At 37.5% G+C, this 16,913-nt stretch overlaps 1 protein-coding gene across 1 annotated transcript; it reads right to left on the bottom strand.

The window, feature by feature from the left end:
* Positions 1 to 6,902: 6,902 nt before the first annotated feature.
* On the bottom strand, positions 6,903 to 16,061 carry LOC149083953 (pancreatic triacylglycerol lipase-like). The gene is made up of 8 exons (XM_089234327.1): positions 16,007 to 16,061; positions 12,098 to 12,209; positions 11,638 to 11,903; positions 10,882 to 11,028; positions 10,667 to 10,775; positions 8,191 to 8,304; positions 7,365 to 7,472; positions 6,903 to 7,269 (listed from the first exon to the last, which is right to left on the bottom strand). Exons 2-8 carry the CDS (start codon positions 12,204 to 12,206, stop codon positions 7,010 to 7,012), a joined length of 1,113 nt encoding a protein of 370 aa, XP_089090453.1. The 5' UTR covers positions 12,207 to 12,209; positions 16,007 to 16,061; the 3' UTR covers positions 6,903 to 7,009.
* Positions 16,062 to 16,913: the final 852 nt, after the last annotated feature.

Here is a 16,913-nt window from a genome sequence, read left to right as displayed (position 1 = left end):
TTTTTGCTGCTTGATTGTAATACAAGGGCTCCGGCCTATAATGATAATAAACTCGTAAACTCTGTTCATATGTTCATTAATTAATCTCAATTATACGCGGCAACAATCGTTTTGGAGAGTTTGATAGTTTGATACATTAGTCACTTTTACCGTAATTATGCATTATTCTCGATTGAAGTAAGTATGATAAATATAGAAGAACACTTCCAAAAATATCACTTAAATTCGACCAATTATTGGTTTCGCCCGTACGGGATGGGTGCCCTACAAATACTTTGCCATAAAAACTAAATTACCGTATTTTAACGTGTGTAAGGAACCCACTAATTTTTTGGGTCTAAAATCTGGAAAAAAGTTTAAAAGATATATCTGTAATGCTATCCATGTATAAGGAACCGCCTCCTATTTTTGGGACCAAATTTTCGACAAAAGGGGTTCCTTATACACATTAAAATACGGTAAATAAAAATAAGTGTTAGGAAATAAAAACAAAAGGTTTAAATTATTATCAGCATTGCAATGTGAGCTTCCTTCACATTTTTAAACATAAGCAACATCACTGATCGAATCCTTCATACTTAACTGAAATTTAAACAAAATTTCCGGCAAATTCAAATAATTCATTGACGATTTATCATACTTACGAGAGCTGGGGATTACACATAATCACCGGTAAATGTGAAAAACAAAATTCATTAAACTTACAAAAATGGTTGGTAAATATGCATAATAGCCGGTGGTTATGCATAATAAGTGGATTTATCAAATTTCCGTAACATACATGGCGGTTCTATTTTATTTGGGAAAAACTTTTGTGGTGGTAAGTTTTTTTTTTGGAAGAAAAGTGCGTCATCTGTTGTGCAATGGGGAAAATGATGTTATCAAGGGTGCTCGCAGGCGTCCTCTTTTCTGAGATTTCGAATCTGGTAACTCTAAAGTTCAGGGATGGCCTGGTCTGCGAACTACATGCGGCCCGCGAGGTGAATTTGTGCAGCCCCCCGACTAGTATTAAACTGATTTTCTGATGATTATTTGAGCTATTATTGGTTTCCACACACACAGCAGACTTCCTGATTCGCATTTACATCATTATTTTCCAGCGACGATAGTAATTTGTTATGTATTATTATCATCATACTGTCTTTTTGAACATAAATTGCTTTTGAAGTTGTTATGCGTATTTTCTTCTCAATATCTTTCCGCCACATCGTTATGCAAGTTAGCGTCTTAATTTTTGCTGAAGAAGCAGAGAAAGAGTAGTTTTTGATACACATGTCATCTAGTTGGGAACCTAACCAGATAAACAATTAATATGCATCGAATTATGAACTGGAGTCCATTTTACTCTGTTGCGGCTATACACCAGAGTGTTTTTTCCTGGTGCGGTCCGTGGCGTTGCAGCTGACCATTATGTTGACCATCGGACAGTGAAAAGTTCGCCACCACTGTTCTAGTTCAACCTTCAATAGTTGCGGGAGTGTTACACGGAGCTTTTGATGATTGCAAGACTGTACCACGGAATCCTCATTGATTGCAAGCTGGTTACAGGCAACCCAGGACGATGAAGAGACTGATCTATGGAGCTCTGGATGATAACGAGACTTTTCCCAGGAACTTTGGAAAGATAGATAGATAGAACCACTTACAACCCCTGACTGATGCAAAGCACTTTACTTCCGTTACCTCAAATGAGGCAAAGTTGTGTCAGAAAAAAGTTAGCAATGATTCATTGCAGTTGCACCCAGATTATGCACCCGATATTATTCAAACGGGAATATTTTTGGTAGAAATTACAATGTAAAGTTAGACGTTTCCATCAAAAGTGGGACATATCCACCCTTTTTATACATTACAATATTTTTCATCTCTCCAAAACGGACCTATCCATAACGGACACCCATGGGACCGAAAATTTTGTCCGCTAACAAAGAGTGTCCGTTAATGGATAGTAAGACACATTGAGTCCCGTCGATGTAATTCAAAATTGTGTCCATCAGTGGAGGTATCCGCTAACGGGAGTGTCCGTTATGGGAGGTCCCGCCGTGATTTAATGATCATGTTTCTTATGTTAATGATGAAAGGGTAGTAATGGTATCTTCCTGGGCTAATTGAAACCTTCTGCAATCAACGGGCGACGTAGAAAACTTCAATTGTTCACAATTAACCAGCTCAAATTCTAATCAAAAAAGGCAACATTTCCAAAATTTAAATGCGGATAACTCCCTTGAATGTTAATCGAGAAACATAGTATATATTTAAATGTTCTTCAACCATTCTATATGCTACATGTTGGGCTACTTTCTACATTTGTAGAGGTTTTTTACGTCTACTGTAAATTCACAAGAACTGTACTCGCAAGAACTGTTTAGTAGATATTATGCATTCATAAAAGAAAAGAACCACTTCCAAGCATAAATGAAGGCATGCACAAATCAATATTTTCAACTCGCCGTGACGTCACGCACCTAAAGCCGGGTTTTCCTAGGAATATGTTTCTTGCGCCGCGTGAACTGAATTAGACCATTTCGCGCCGGCAGAAACGTGTTGCATAATTACGCTACGCGTTTGTGTTTTCCTAGCGTGACGCAACAGATCAGGGCAGCTATATTATAGTATATGGCCTTGGCATCAGCTACTCTGTCGTCTGCATGCTCCAATTTGAAGAGAAGGGAAAGAAAACAAGAATGAAGAGAAAATCTGCAAAACGCGCTGAGCACGACGCATTTGACTCCTCCAGAAGCAGTCGGCCAATCACTCCCGACGTAAAGCGCGGTCGTGAGGCGTATTGTGCTCTGTAGGAAAACAGTCAGGCTGCTTTTCTTATTGGTGAGTGGACGGCGTGTCGCGCTGGACGATTCACGTTGCACGCGGCACAGAAAACATACTCCTAGGAAAACCCTACTTAAGAGCTGCGATACAGGTAGGAGCTGCGAAGTCTCATTCATCGTTACAAGAGCTTAATCTTTCCAACGAAAGCGTGAATTTTACGCTGAAGCTTTAAAGATTGGCAGTCACGATGTCCACCATCAGTATATTTTGTGTCATAAACCAGCTGAACAACTCGGTTTTGTTCACATCTGTAACTTCCGGAAACACCAGGCTGAACTTATCCGCCATCTTTGCGCAAAGTGTGACATCGATGTTATTGCTACAGCCACCCCATCCCATATTTTTTTAACGATTAGATGTCACTCTTTAACTTAAAAATAATTTTTCAAACGTAAGATGAAGGGACGATGATTCCGCTAGAGGTAATTTCTATTCGTCTAATTCATATCCATAGGAAAGTGTGACGTCAATATTATATCGCTATGACCAATCGCTGTTGTTTTGTTTTCAACGATTTCTGAGACATCATTTGAAGTGGGAAATTTTTTAGACGTTAATATGTCTTTGGGATGGATAGGATGGACGATGAACTTTTAGTACACCGCCAATCGACTGCTTTACAAGGCGGACACCAGTATCGATTGGTGAGGGACAATGCAAGGTTATGGTGTCGCAGGGAATTTTTCTCCAATAGGGTTGTTAATAAATGGAATAGCTTACCCCCGGAGGTAGTAAATTGTAACACAATTGACACGTTTAAAAAGAAATACGATAAACATGTTGGGGTAAAAATCGAGAAGCTATCAAATATAAAACTTTACTCTCTCTCTCCCTCTCTCAAAAAAAAAAAACAACTTAGAATAAGACAACCATAAGTATTCTTTATGGGCGTTGTATAATATTTTATCATGTGTATATATTGTTTATAATTTTTATTAATTGCATTTTTAATTGGGTTGCTGTATTTTTGAAATATATGACATCCATATTTTTATGGGCATCTTTTTATCAGCCACCTCGTATGGCATTTTGCTTGTTGTGGCGATGTATTTGTATTAAACAATCTGACGATACTGGAGAACTGGAGAAACCGCGAGACACCCAGGCTCTGTCGCAAGAAGCAACGTAAGCTCCTCGCCCCCCCCCAGAAGGGGGGAGTTCCAGGGCATCTCCGGCAAAACCATTATTTATTGATACGTCAAAGATTACATATAGTGAAAGGAAATTAGGAATTATGTAAAAAGAAGAATCAAATTAATCAAGTTAAACTCAAAGTGCAACGGGCACGGATAATAAATAATCGTGGAAAGTTGTATAAAATCATATCGCAAAGGCGCAATCAGAAATTCGATTAAATTAAATAAGTAAATAAATTGAAATTAAATAAATTTGATTGATCGAGGATCGTTTGACAGAAAGGCAGAGCACCCCATTGCGCTCGGGCAGTTCAGTACACTCTGTCCAATTCGCTTTTGATCACAGTTGAAGGTCTTTAAAATATCTCCGGGACACTTGATTATAGATTTAGGATTCATCCTGCTCCCCGCCTTCAAACAGTGCCACCAGCGCACTGTCAGGGTGAAGACGCGGCGATCTCCGATTAACGGAGGTGCTGGTACCGGAGTTGCAGGAGCTGGAGGAGACGGATCCCTTATCTTCCCAGGATGTTCCTCAAGGAATTTCACCATTTTTCTTATCTTTTCCTTTGATTCCTCTCGACGTAGTATGCCAAGCATCCATGGTCTGTGTAGATGGGCAGCCGGCGAACGGAAGTGAAAGGGCATCGTTTCTGGACAGCATGTAGCGTAGTGCAGGGGCGTGCCAGGCTCAATACAAGAGCATTTGTAACTGGCAATCACTTTAACGCGCTGTAAGTTTGCCGGGAAAGGTCCATGACCGGTGACAAATAAGATGAGCTCGTGTGACCTGTCCCTGCTCCTAGTATCTACTTTCTTTATAACTTCATGAGTTGATCTTCCTGATGCCTCCGGTATATCCCAATCCAGTTGCCACTTTGCTATCATGTCCCTCCAGAGGAAAGACTTGGCGTACGAGGCTGGATATAAGAGTTCCTCGCAAAAGTCTCCGGTATTGGCGCTAACCCCTCAATGGGGGACTCGCTGCGGTAGCAATTTTTTCTGTGGTCATGTCGCCGTTTGTGTTGTACGGTATTGGTCACTTGTTTAGCCGCCGCATCCGCTAGCTCGTTTCCCCACTGGCCGTTGTGGGCTTCAACCCAGGAGATGCGTATTGAAGGGTGAGATACAAGTATACTCCTGATCCTTCTGGCCATTGCGTTTTCAGAGAGTGGATTTAGAATGGCCTGGATACTCGAACGGCTATCCGATTTTATTACAGTCCGTGCCCTTTTTGTAGCTGCATCCAGATCTGCTGTAAATACAGCGAGCATTTCAGTTGAATATACTGAGTTGTTTTCTTTTAGTTCAGCAGCACATTTATGCACGATCTCCGTTCCCACGGTTTTTATACAGGCAGCTCCTGTACCTGATTCCAGTTTAGAGCCATCCGTGTAATATACGACGGAATTCTCCTTAGGTATATCGTCCTCCGAAGAACTTGATTGACCTGCAGAGATTCTGCGAGATGCGAGGACCAGCCTATAGTCTGCTGGCGTCGGGAACTAATGTTCCCCCAAGCAATGAACATGACTTGTGAAGCTTTAGAAGACGCGTGACTCTGGCAAGGAATTCTACCTTCACGGATAATGGTGGAAGCCCTAGAATCACCTGAAGAGCATTTGTAGGTGTAGTTCTGTACGCACTAGAGATATATAAGAGAAAGGGTCTATGTATTGCATCGAGCCGTCTGAACATCTGGACCTTGGGAGAATGCCATATTGAAGCTCCATAAGCTATCATAGGCTCAACCACAGTCAAATAGAGTGATCTCCTTAGAGCCCGTGTTAATCCCCACTGTGATCCGGCCATCAGGCGCATCCTCTGAAGAACACCGGGCGCCTTTCTCTTCTGTTCCTTGATGTGATCTTCCCAGCTAAGTTGCTTATCGATAAAGACACCTAAATAACATAGCACGTCCGTTTTCTTGATAGTTTTTCCTTGGAACCAGATAGTGGGAGGCCTCTTCTTTGAAGAAGAGAGAGAATTTTGTCTCCATAAGAATTTTGTCTTAGCCATAGAGAGAGTGAGCTTATGCATGTGCAGCCAATTTGACACTGTTCTGAGGGCTTCCTCTGCTAGATCGCCTGATCCCCTGACAGTAGGGGCGGATGCAATCACCAAAAGGTCGTCCGCATAAGCCTGAACTGTTTCGCAAAAAGTGCTTTGAACGAAATCCATTAAACGCTTATATCACCGGAGGTACAGTAAAACCCCTTTTAACGGACACCTCTCAGATATGGTCAACCCTCTTTCACGGCTAAATAATGATTTTCCGTTGTATAATAAAAGTATGCATTTCAAACCCTTGATTAACGGTCACCCCTCGACGAATTTTTTTTTTTTGTGATGTCGGTGTTCCCAAAAGAGAAGTTTTACTGTATGCAGAAGATATCAGAGTGTTTTTGATGTCTACGAGTAGATATTTTCCTTAACGAGCTTGAGCCGTCCACCGATAGATGGTGCCTTCATTTCAAACCCAACTCGTTAATGACAAGTAAATTGCAATATGGCCAGAGTTGGTAATTAGTGAAGTAGCAGTCCATACATACATCGATGAAAATCAACAGTGATGAATTAATTGAGACTAAGAGATAAAGACTTTCTTCTCATGTCCTTAGAGAATTAACCAAAAAAAAACAATTGTGAAACAAAAAGAAAAATCGACTCGTGACTAGAGAACGAAATGATCTGAAAGACGCTTTAATGCATAAAGCAGCAATTTTCTACAATTTTACAACCAGCGAAAAATGAAAAATCGCTTACAGCGAAAAGTACGAAACAACGACAATTTTCCCGGTGATTGTGAACTGCCGTTATAACGGACTTTAATCGTAATTTTCATAAAATAATTTATTCTCCAGGAATTATCCATCTCTACGTACAATCTTTCCAAACAAATTATATTTTTCCATTTATGCAAATCCTGGACAAATGATTTTGGGGGGGGGGCGGGAAATTGGTGAAAAGCAAATCACATATTGATGGACGAATTATTGAAATTTTCGAGATGAATCCAAAATAATTCGATTGCCTAACATCAATCATGTTGATTGTTGTGATGAGCAATACGGATACACGGCGGACGTATCCAAATAGAATTTGGATCCCTGGGGCAGACCAGGTATTGGAGTAGAATCGTAACCCATGATGGCTCTCTGGTTTGATCCACAGGTGCCTTTCTCGTAATCTTCGTAACTTCGACATTGGGTTCCGACGAATCCGTATTCGCACTTGCCCTTAATCGAAGCGAGGAAATAGTTAATCGCAATGAAGTGATCACAGATTCTTTGAATGAGAGTTTCTGAAATAGAAATATAAGGAAAAATAAAACTATCAGAATGATTTCTAATACATATTTATGTGAATATCTGAATGATCATTAGTCTGGCTCATTACCTATAGTATATTTATACAAGATTCGTGGTACAAACTGGCAGGCTGGTTGGCGGGTCCCTCCGTTTGGATAGAAATCCATGTCTCCGACGATGTCGGTTGTCCCAAATGCTGGAAAGAAATGTGTGTTACGATAAATACGATAAATCCAGTTGTTATGGATAATCACCGGGCATTTTGGTAAGTTTGATAAATCTCCCTGAATTAATCACTTTTACTGGCGACTGTGTCAAGTACTCAAGCGTCGTTGGTAAATTTAATAAGTTCTAAAAATATTATCGCTTTTACCAGCGATTACGCATAATATCCAAGCGCCACGTCATTGGTGAACATGATAAATCGTATTATATGATATAATACACAATTATAATTCATTCATGTATTGTGTCATTATATTTTACGATTGCAAAATTTATCATTGTTCAACTATGTATATTCGTCACACATACTAGATTCGTTTGGAACTTTTTTCCTCTTTTATCGAATTCACCAATTACACTAGGGTATTATGCATAATAACAGGCGATAAATTTCAAGTACTTATCAAATTTAATCACAGGTTATTACGCATAATATCCGATTTATCACATTTACCGTAACATATATGTATATACAGTTGAATCCCGTTATAGCGAAAAATCTCGTTTTAACGAACACTTTTTTAATCCCCCAGATGAGTTTCAATAGGAGCGATGGAAAAACCTGGAATTCCTTTATTACGAAATTTCGTTATAGCGAAATGATTTCTCCGGTCTCTTGTTCGTTATAACGAGATTCAACAGTATATATATTGCCATAATACAAATACTCTACAGTTGTTAAACGATACCTAACTTGACGTTCCCCATATTTGTATGTATCACATCGACGAAATCAGCGTCTTCGGCTCCCAAATGCACGACACTCGCAGTACCAGTGAAATAAGAACCTGCAGGATCCAACCCTGTGTAATAGATGCAAGAGACATTAGGTGGAGGTGGGGGAAGGCAATAAAATGTATAAAATTTGTCCCTGCACAGCTTTCGCCATCTTAGTCTCGAAGTAAGTGCTTGGTTTTTCAATGAAAATTTTAACTTTTTAACTATTTCTTAAAATGACAATCTGCAGAAAAGTTTCCAAGTTTATATAGAAGTTCACATACAGTCAAATCTGAATAAGTCGAATGTGCAGAGGCCGACAAAAGACTTCGAGTTATTGTTAGTTCGACTTATCGAAAATTCCGATTGCAGAGTTGGGTAAAGTATGATTTTGAAATCTTTACAGTGCTATTTACGAATACCGTATCAGTAAAATACGCCAGACTACTTTAGATGAAGAAATTCTAAACGATAAGTTGTTCTCTAATTTAATTATGTTTAATTATTGAATGAGAATACTTGGAAACAAACTAGATGTATATGTTGTATTATGGAAACGGACGCATACACGATTCTCGTATGAATAAAATTTAATTGAATAAATTGTATTCAAAAGATTGATTTATGTCAAAAAATGCAATGATTTCTGACTATCTCTGTTTTTCGTCCTTCTTTCGTGAGGAAGTCATTCACTTTTTGTAAGCAGGCAAATGAATCTGCTGAATTCTGTTGCTAAATGTTTTTTTTTTAAATTTCTCTCATTCCCGGAAAGGAAGAAAATTTCGAGTTAAGGGAAAATTTTAACACTTAAATACGGAAAAATTCTTGGGCTGAGTAAAAACTTCGACTTAAACAGATATTCGAGGAATCGGAGTTCGACTTATCGTGAATAAATTATATATATATTTACGTCAGCATCAAGGGGAGGTGGGGGTTTCGTATTTACTGAATTTTGATGACGGGGGGGGGGGGAGGGTTTGAAGGTTGCTTACGTCATCAACCAAATCTTTTGGAAGATATGAAATATTCTAAGCTGCTGAAGAGGGGGGGGGGAGTCAGTGTTTTGCAGACTTTTGCTGACAAAGGGGGAGGGGGGGTCAAAAATTTCTGAAAATCTGTTTACGTAATACTTGAATAGCCCCTAGCAGATCATTAGAATGGCTCCTAAACAGTTATACATTCAAACTAAGACACTAATTAGTGGAATGTAATGTCTGCTTCGAAAATTCATTTACAAAAAATTACGATTATATTTAAAATGATCGTTCGAAATATTGAAGATGTAAAACGACGATGTTTTGTTACGCTCACGTCGTAATATCTTGATAATCTCTGTTCAGGGGACTGTCATCAATTGGAAAGAGAAATTTACTTCTTAGTCGTTATTTTATTGTTTAGGTGGCGTTCTTAATATTTAATCATTTATTTACTACCCATCTTCTATTACAGTATTTACATTACTTGTTTATTTTCATTCCCTTTATTTGTTGATTTATCGAAATTGGACAATGTTCTTTTTATATTATAGCCCTACGGGTATGCAGTGGTAGGATGCTCGTCTTCCACCATAAAGGCTTCTTTTTCTTCTTTACCCCTCGAATGTTGCAAATTCTCTTAATTCTTCAAACGAAATGCATTTCAAGTTTCTCTGAGCAGAAATTAGCCAAAAAAAGGAAGATATGTGTGATAGGCAACACATTCGATTAAGCGGATAAAAGTTTTTCATGGTTTTTTTTTTACTAACCGAGGAACTTTATCATCATCTATTTCTATGGGAGAAATTTTGGTTACAGACCATTTTATACGTTTATTTGTTACCCGATTAAGCGACTGTAGTTATAAAACTGCGATGATTCTCCGGAATTATTTTATCTTTCAGTTACGCGTTATGGCAATTACGCATTTCTCTAAAGTTTGAATTTAATTTGTATTTTTGCAGTTCATGAACAAAACCAAATCATTGGCTCAGAAACTTAAATATCTCGATGAACATGAAAAATGCGGTATAGAGCACAGGGGTTCGCAAACTTTTCGTACCCGAGGCGTCCATTTTCCCCTATTCAATGCTTATCCGCGAGCTCCCCCAGAACTGTCTAACAAAGGATATTTTCAAAAAAACCTTTAAAAAAATCGTTGACCCTGACATTTTTTTTCCTTTTGCAAGGTCGGAGGAGCAACAGGGCGGCCGCAGTGCACAATTTCAGAACCCCTGGTACAGGGCAATGCTTTTATAAATGACTTCTCAGAGCGGAATTCATTTGTCGCTACAAGTTATAAACTTGTTTCAGCACACAAGGTATGCATGAAAAATTATGCCTGTACGTGTAACGTACAAGATATCTCGCCTACATATATGCTTATTATTTCGAATGTCATCCCAAATAAGATAATCCCAAAGTTTAAAATTTATTCGAAAGAATTTCTATTTGCATTCCAACAACAGTTTACCTGTTATTCTGTGAAGATTCTGAATACGCTTCCCAGCATATCCCGCAACCTGAGCACCGAGGCTATGGCCGATGATGTGCACTTGGCTGGCGCTGACGTTGCGTGAATACTAAATTAATCAATAAAATAAATAATTAGCGTTGAATTTGCTAAATAAAATTTGGTAGTAAAATGTATTACTTTCTTCAACTAATTTATTAGTTAGATTTCCTCACCTGCAGAAACTTCACGAGCTGACTAGTTTGGACACCAATTAGCCTTGCATTAGCAACTGCTTGAGGATACACCCCACGATTGCTCTTCGACCAATCCACTATTATGACGTTGTACTGGTCACGTTCGAGGAGAGCGTCTTTCATGAGCTGAATTTACATTTGTAAAGGAGATGTTTTGTAGTTAATATTAATTCGAAGCAGTGCATATGCTATGCAAAGCCCGAAATTTCGGGACATTTGCCGAAGTCGCCGGTGATCTCTGGCCAAAGTCCGATAACAAAAGACATTATTCGGGATCGTCGTCAAGTTGGTGAATTTTTTCGTGATAATTATGCCCACGTTCGTTATGGCAACCATGAAACCGCAGTCGCGATGCGGAAAATTCTTTTTTTTCTCTCCAAAATTAGTCATAAGAAACTATATGCTTGTATAATTATTTTTATAGCCTTTTCTCTAAAATTTCACTGTTTTTCTCTTGTCACATGGAGCTAATCCAATACAACTGTTATAAATGGACAGGTATCACAGGTTGGCTATTTAAAAAAATATATTTGGCTCCTACCGAGCCGTCTTATGTCAGCACATCGAGTTTTGGCCAAGGATTTCCAACCACTTCGAGAAGTGGCCGGCCTCGTCGCAAATTTACCGCACTTCGGGCTTTGGCAGTAACACATATAACAACTTCATAACTGCATTTTTAAACGTTTTGTATATCGCATGCACCCATTGAGAAAGATAAGACATGGGAAGACTCACCGAAAAATAGTCAAATCCCGTAACTACCTCTATGTAACCGATTATAAGGATTTTCAAGGGCAATCGTTTGTCGAATCCTGATTTTCGGACCGAGTCCTCTTTGGGTTCGAGCTCGTAAGGTATTTGCTTCCGACCAGGTGTAAACAACTTGAATTTAGTGTCGGCTTTGGAAGGATCGACGGGTGGCAAACTTATCGGACGTTTGGAAGCGTCGTAAAATGGAGGACCAGTATCGAAGCATCCAAGTTCATCGTAACATACTCTGACTATATGGTAGAAAGATATACATGCATTACGATAACTATCTTAATCCGGACTCATAATTTTAAAGGGGGAATCAATCCTCATTGAAAGGGGGAAACAGTGTCATCGAGTACATCAGTTCCATTTCCAATGGCAAAAAACACGGAATACAAGTTTTAGCCAAGTCCGATATATTTTGAATAAGAATGATATTTACCAATGATTCCGTTCGAAATGACATCTCTACGTGGGGTAGAATCAGCCAATGACTCTAGCGAAATGAAGAAGAACACTAGTGTCGATAACGGATTAATCGCTGCTGCCATCTCCTATATCACGCAAAAATATAAATAAATACTCCCACATTATGTTCTTTAGAAATACCTTAATACCGAAATCGAATTCATAAGTTTTGATACAGCTTCGTTTTCAGAAAGATGCAATAGTTTATCGATAGCAGCACTCTTTTAAACAGGCCCAAACCCTCCACGCTACGCGATGAAGAAATAGCATTTGCTATTATTCAATTTCACAAAATGGTTAATTAGTGATTTTTAATAATTAGTCCAAGGCCTGTCAAAAGGTGTCTTTGTTTAGTTTTAGTCAGGTACTAGTTGTAGTCAGTAAATCAAGTAAAAATTAAAAAAATATATAGATATTTTTATGATCAATAAAAGTTGAAATACAGGGTTTTTTGCAACACAACAAGTAAAGTTTTATTACGGGCCCAGGTTCAAGAAATATTCTAGCTTTTAATTTAATGCTTTAAGATAGGAAATGTGAAATGGGCCAAAGTTAGACACATACGAGGGTAACATTGGCCCAAAATTGTTTTTTTTAGTTAGCTCCACCACCCTGGCCATTTGTTTATTTTTCGAGAAATCGCACAAATTTTTTTATTTTGCTAATCCACGAAATTGCTCAACTACTTTCACCGGTCAGCAGCCATGAAAAGGTACGTAGAAAACGAGTATAGATTCATTGAAAGACTGGTTATTTGTGGAGATGAAGATTACAAGGAAGAAAATTCATCACTGCCCCCACGGGGACCCGAACCCCGGTCTCTCGCTTGCCGGACGAGTGCTCTACCATCTAAGCTATGGAAGCAGATAGAATACTTCAACCTTGGAGCGTATATGTATGTGGAAAGGCACCGTACATGGACGGCGTCAACAATCAACTAATAGCTCGTGAATGACATAAGCCACCAGATGGCTACATGCATATAGAAATGTCCTCTTCACTTGTCAATACAAGTTTCATTGAAAGACTGGTTATTTGTGGATCTTCATCTCCCCAAATAACCAGTCTTTCAATGAATCTTGTATTGACAAGTGGAGAGGAATTGTGAATGGACATTTCTATTTATTTATGGGGGCATATTCTATTCCATTCAGGACATTTCTATATGCAACTAGTATAGATACCAAAACAGATCAACAACATTTGCAAATATTACGTTTCGGGATCCAGAAACGAGTTGTTAAGTTTTTTTTACAGCTAGTTGCTGAGCACAACGAAACGAAAGCTTGAATTATCACCTGTAGCCCGATTAGACGTAGAAGGAAATACGTCTAATCGGGTGTCCACCATAATGAAATGTACCAATTTTACGCAACGCAAATTACGATAAATATTAATTCAGCACAACGTATTTGATAAATATTAGTGCAGCGCTTCAAGTGTTTTGTCAAGTTCTTTAATGATACAGCGTCCTTTGGGAGCAAATCATTGATTTCTTGTGAAAATACATAAAAAACAAAAACCCTACTTCATGATAAATATCTTATTTAAAACACGGGTGACTATATTTGAATAGACCATTTCATTAATACATAACTCACGGTAAAGAATGAGATTAGAATTTCAAAAAGTGAACTTTCTTATCATACTTGTAAATGAACTTTTTTGCTAGAAGAATGAAATCTCCAAATATTTTACAGCCTTGTATAAACCGGTTTCAACGCCAGAATCATTCAACATCACCTCATTAAGTGAATTAAAATTACTTGTGAGATGCAAATTATCGAAGAGAGGCTGAATCTCTCTCAACTATACAGCGTGTCCTGTAAAGTGCTTATGCAGCCTTTATTTCATCAACCGCCCGTCTTAGAGGTATGATTTCAGTTTAAAAAATGCTCAAAATATGCTCAAAAATTACCTTGTACCAGTTTTGAGAGTGAAAATACAGTGTGTCACAAAATAAGAAACCGTTAGAAATTGTATCTAAATTTTTATACGGTCCCCTGACCTCTAACTGGGAAATTGTTGCCCTATATCTACTGAGGCAATCAGAAAGAATTCCATGTATCTAAGTGCAATATTCGCTAAGATATTTTTGAATTCAGAAATTGGAGAAAAGTTATGAATAGGGATAGGATTTTTATGACTTAAAACCTACAGAATATGCTCCATAAAAATATGCTATGCTCTTAAAAACTTAAAAATATGCCGTAGAAACCTAAAAATATGCTTTTATAAATGGGCTGACCATACTTTTCTCGAGAAAAAAATACGGGAAATTACAGGGAATCACCAATCATTGCCAAAAAAACGACATCGAAGGTGTGTAAAATTTTCAGTTGATTTTACCAATAAAATTGCCAATTGCGGGAAATGAGAAAATTGGGGAGATAGTGTGGGGGGGGGGGGGTAAAAATGTCTCTTAATTTTTATGTTGGAATATGCAAAATAATGCTCTAAAATATAAAAATATGCCTTAAATTATGAAGATCATGAAAATGGAAACTTGGAAGTTTTGTCTTTTGTTGGCTTCAAGAGAGAGAGACAAGGCAACAAATTTCTAATTGGAAGGTAGAGGACAAAGACACCGTATGAAAAGTTCGATTTTTTATTTTGTGACACACTGTATTTTCAGTCTCAGAACTGGTGCAAGGTAATTTTTGAGCGCCTTTTGAGCATTTTTTTAAAACGAAACTACGCCTTTACGAAGGACGGTTGACGAGATAAAGGCTTCATTATAGTATACCCCGTACATAGTGATCTCTGATAAGCATATCATAAAATTATTTGCTTTCCATTTGCATTTTTGTTCCTTAGTTCTAAGGACGGTTAAATAAACTTGATTTATGTCATTAGTATATGGGAAGAACAATAATGTTTTTGAATGAACATTTCCAAGTATATTCTGTTTAAATTATTGGTCATTATTTCAATTCATCACTTGAGAACGGAATAAATGGTTCACAATTTTTTTAAGATATGTGGGGGGAAAAATTTTGCACTTTACTAGTAATTTTTTAAATTTAAATTAGCGAATGAGATCATTTTTAAGCTAATAATATAGTTACTATTTGACTATAAAACTATGTTTTATTGAATAGTTCAAGGTTTTTTTTAAATTTCCAAATAACCTGGTATTTTATTGATTGTATTGTTCTTGAAAAACCCCATATATTTTAGAATAAATTTTCTTTTAAAAATTTGCGTTTTATATCAGTTGCTAAGTTCCGATCATTGGAGTCATAAATAATTTTAACGAGTAAATGGACGTACTGCATAGGGGGCAATAGCGTAATAAGTGGGTCCAATGCGCCTCTTTTTTGGGTGATCCATGTACTACTGCTACTAAACCCCATGCACCTCGTCCATATTCCTCTTCGGAACTTCTAACGAATTATTATATGTTGTGAACGTAATGTGAAGGTTGTTTCTGTGTGTTATAATGCTGCCATCTGCCTCCCATTTTTCGAACTATGAGTGAAGTGTAATGATTGAAGATTTTACTGTTGTAGGCCGATGCTTTACATATTTTGTACTATATCACAAAAAAAGAGAAATCTGTAACTTTTAAAACTATTACTGATTTTAGTTTATTTTCGAGTTGTTTGAAATTAATAAAAATCATTTATTTTATTATAATTTTTGAAAATATTTGCATCCTCTCTTTATAATTGATCAATTGCCATAATACCATTGCGATAAATTCGTTGGTTGAAACGATAAAGTTTCCGTTTTGTCATACATATTCTTCAGATAGAAAATATTCATTAATAAAAATAATTCTCATTGAGTTCTAATGCAAACGAGATTAGAGAATTGGTCATAAAATTTCAAATACAGCAGGAATAAATACTTACAATAATGATACTAAGAATTTGCGTACTTCGTTCTTCTGCGCTGAGTGGATTCGCTTCGCTTCTTCATCAAGCGAAGATGACTGAAATATTGTGAAATTTATACGCAATTTGTGTGTGCAAATCCAAGCAGAAATAGGCTTTTACGACCACGTTAAAAGGTTATTTATAGTCTTGTTCATCGATCCTCACTCTCGAAGCAGCTGCAATGAACCGATAACGGGACGAACCGACAATTTCATAGACATATTTCACGTATTTTTTTTTTTGGAAAATGCACGCCGTATATGTCATATCATCCCCATCTGAGTCTATATTGGAACCGTTGAATACGCTTTTTTCATTCCCGCTTTACGTAAATTTAAAGAAACACATGTAAAGAACCAGATTCCGATGCATTTTCACGACCGTTTGTGATTCGTGCGATTCGAACCTACGATACCGATCAACATGTTCGGATTATGTTCAGACAGCGTGTCATCACTTTTAAAAACTTATCGTGACTGAAATTCAATGTAAATTCGTGTCGGGTTATGATAGCAACACACTCACCAGCCCATTTGAACCACCATAGGCATTCTATAATCTTAGTATTGCTAACGATCCCGACAGCACGACACGTTTAACACAAAAAAATAGATTCCGGGTCATTCTCAAGATCGAAATTTTTTTTTGTTCAAAAAAATACATGAATTTAATTTTTTTTTTAAAAAGTTATCAAAAATATCTAATAGAATAAGTACATAACTTTGAAAATTTAACCTTGACAGTGTGAAAAATTCTGAATCATTTAATATGTTCATGTGAAGAAAAAAAGTTATTTTCTGATATTTTTAAAGATAGCGCTATTTAATGCTCCGCATAGCCATCTCTCATTGGAGGAAAAAACGTAAGTGATTTGCCTCTTTGGTGATAGACTGGGGTTGCGCACGCTTA

The sequence above is a fragment of the Pholcus phalangioides genome, unplaced genomic scaffold, assembly GCF_987345545.1.
Source record: "Pholcus phalangioides strain wild (caught in Gottingen) unplaced genomic scaffold, Ppha-v1.0 ptg000008l_1, whole genome shotgun sequence".
In the NCBI taxonomy this organism is placed as follows: Eukaryota; Metazoa; Arthropoda; class Arachnida; order Araneae; family Pholcidae; genus Pholcus; species Pholcus phalangioides.
Note: the sequence above shows the minus strand (reverse complement) of the source record. Positions and strands in the feature narration are given on the sequence as shown.

What these genes read in the sequence shown, in the direction of transcription:
- LOC149083953 (XM_089234327.1), bottom strand. Translation starts at nt 12,206, where the DNA reads ATGGCAGCAGCGATTAATCCGTTATCGACACTAGTGTTCTTCTTCATT. An exon ending in CATTTCGAACGGAATCATTG is followed by an intron (nt 11,904 to 12,097) that starts GTAAATATCATT and finishes TCTACCATATAG; the next exon opens with TCAGAGTATGTTACGATGAA. An exon ending in CTTGTATAAATATACTATAG is followed by an intron (nt 7,270 to 7,364) that starts GTAATGAGCCAG and finishes TTTCTATTTCAG; the next exon opens with AAACTCTCATTCAAAGAATC.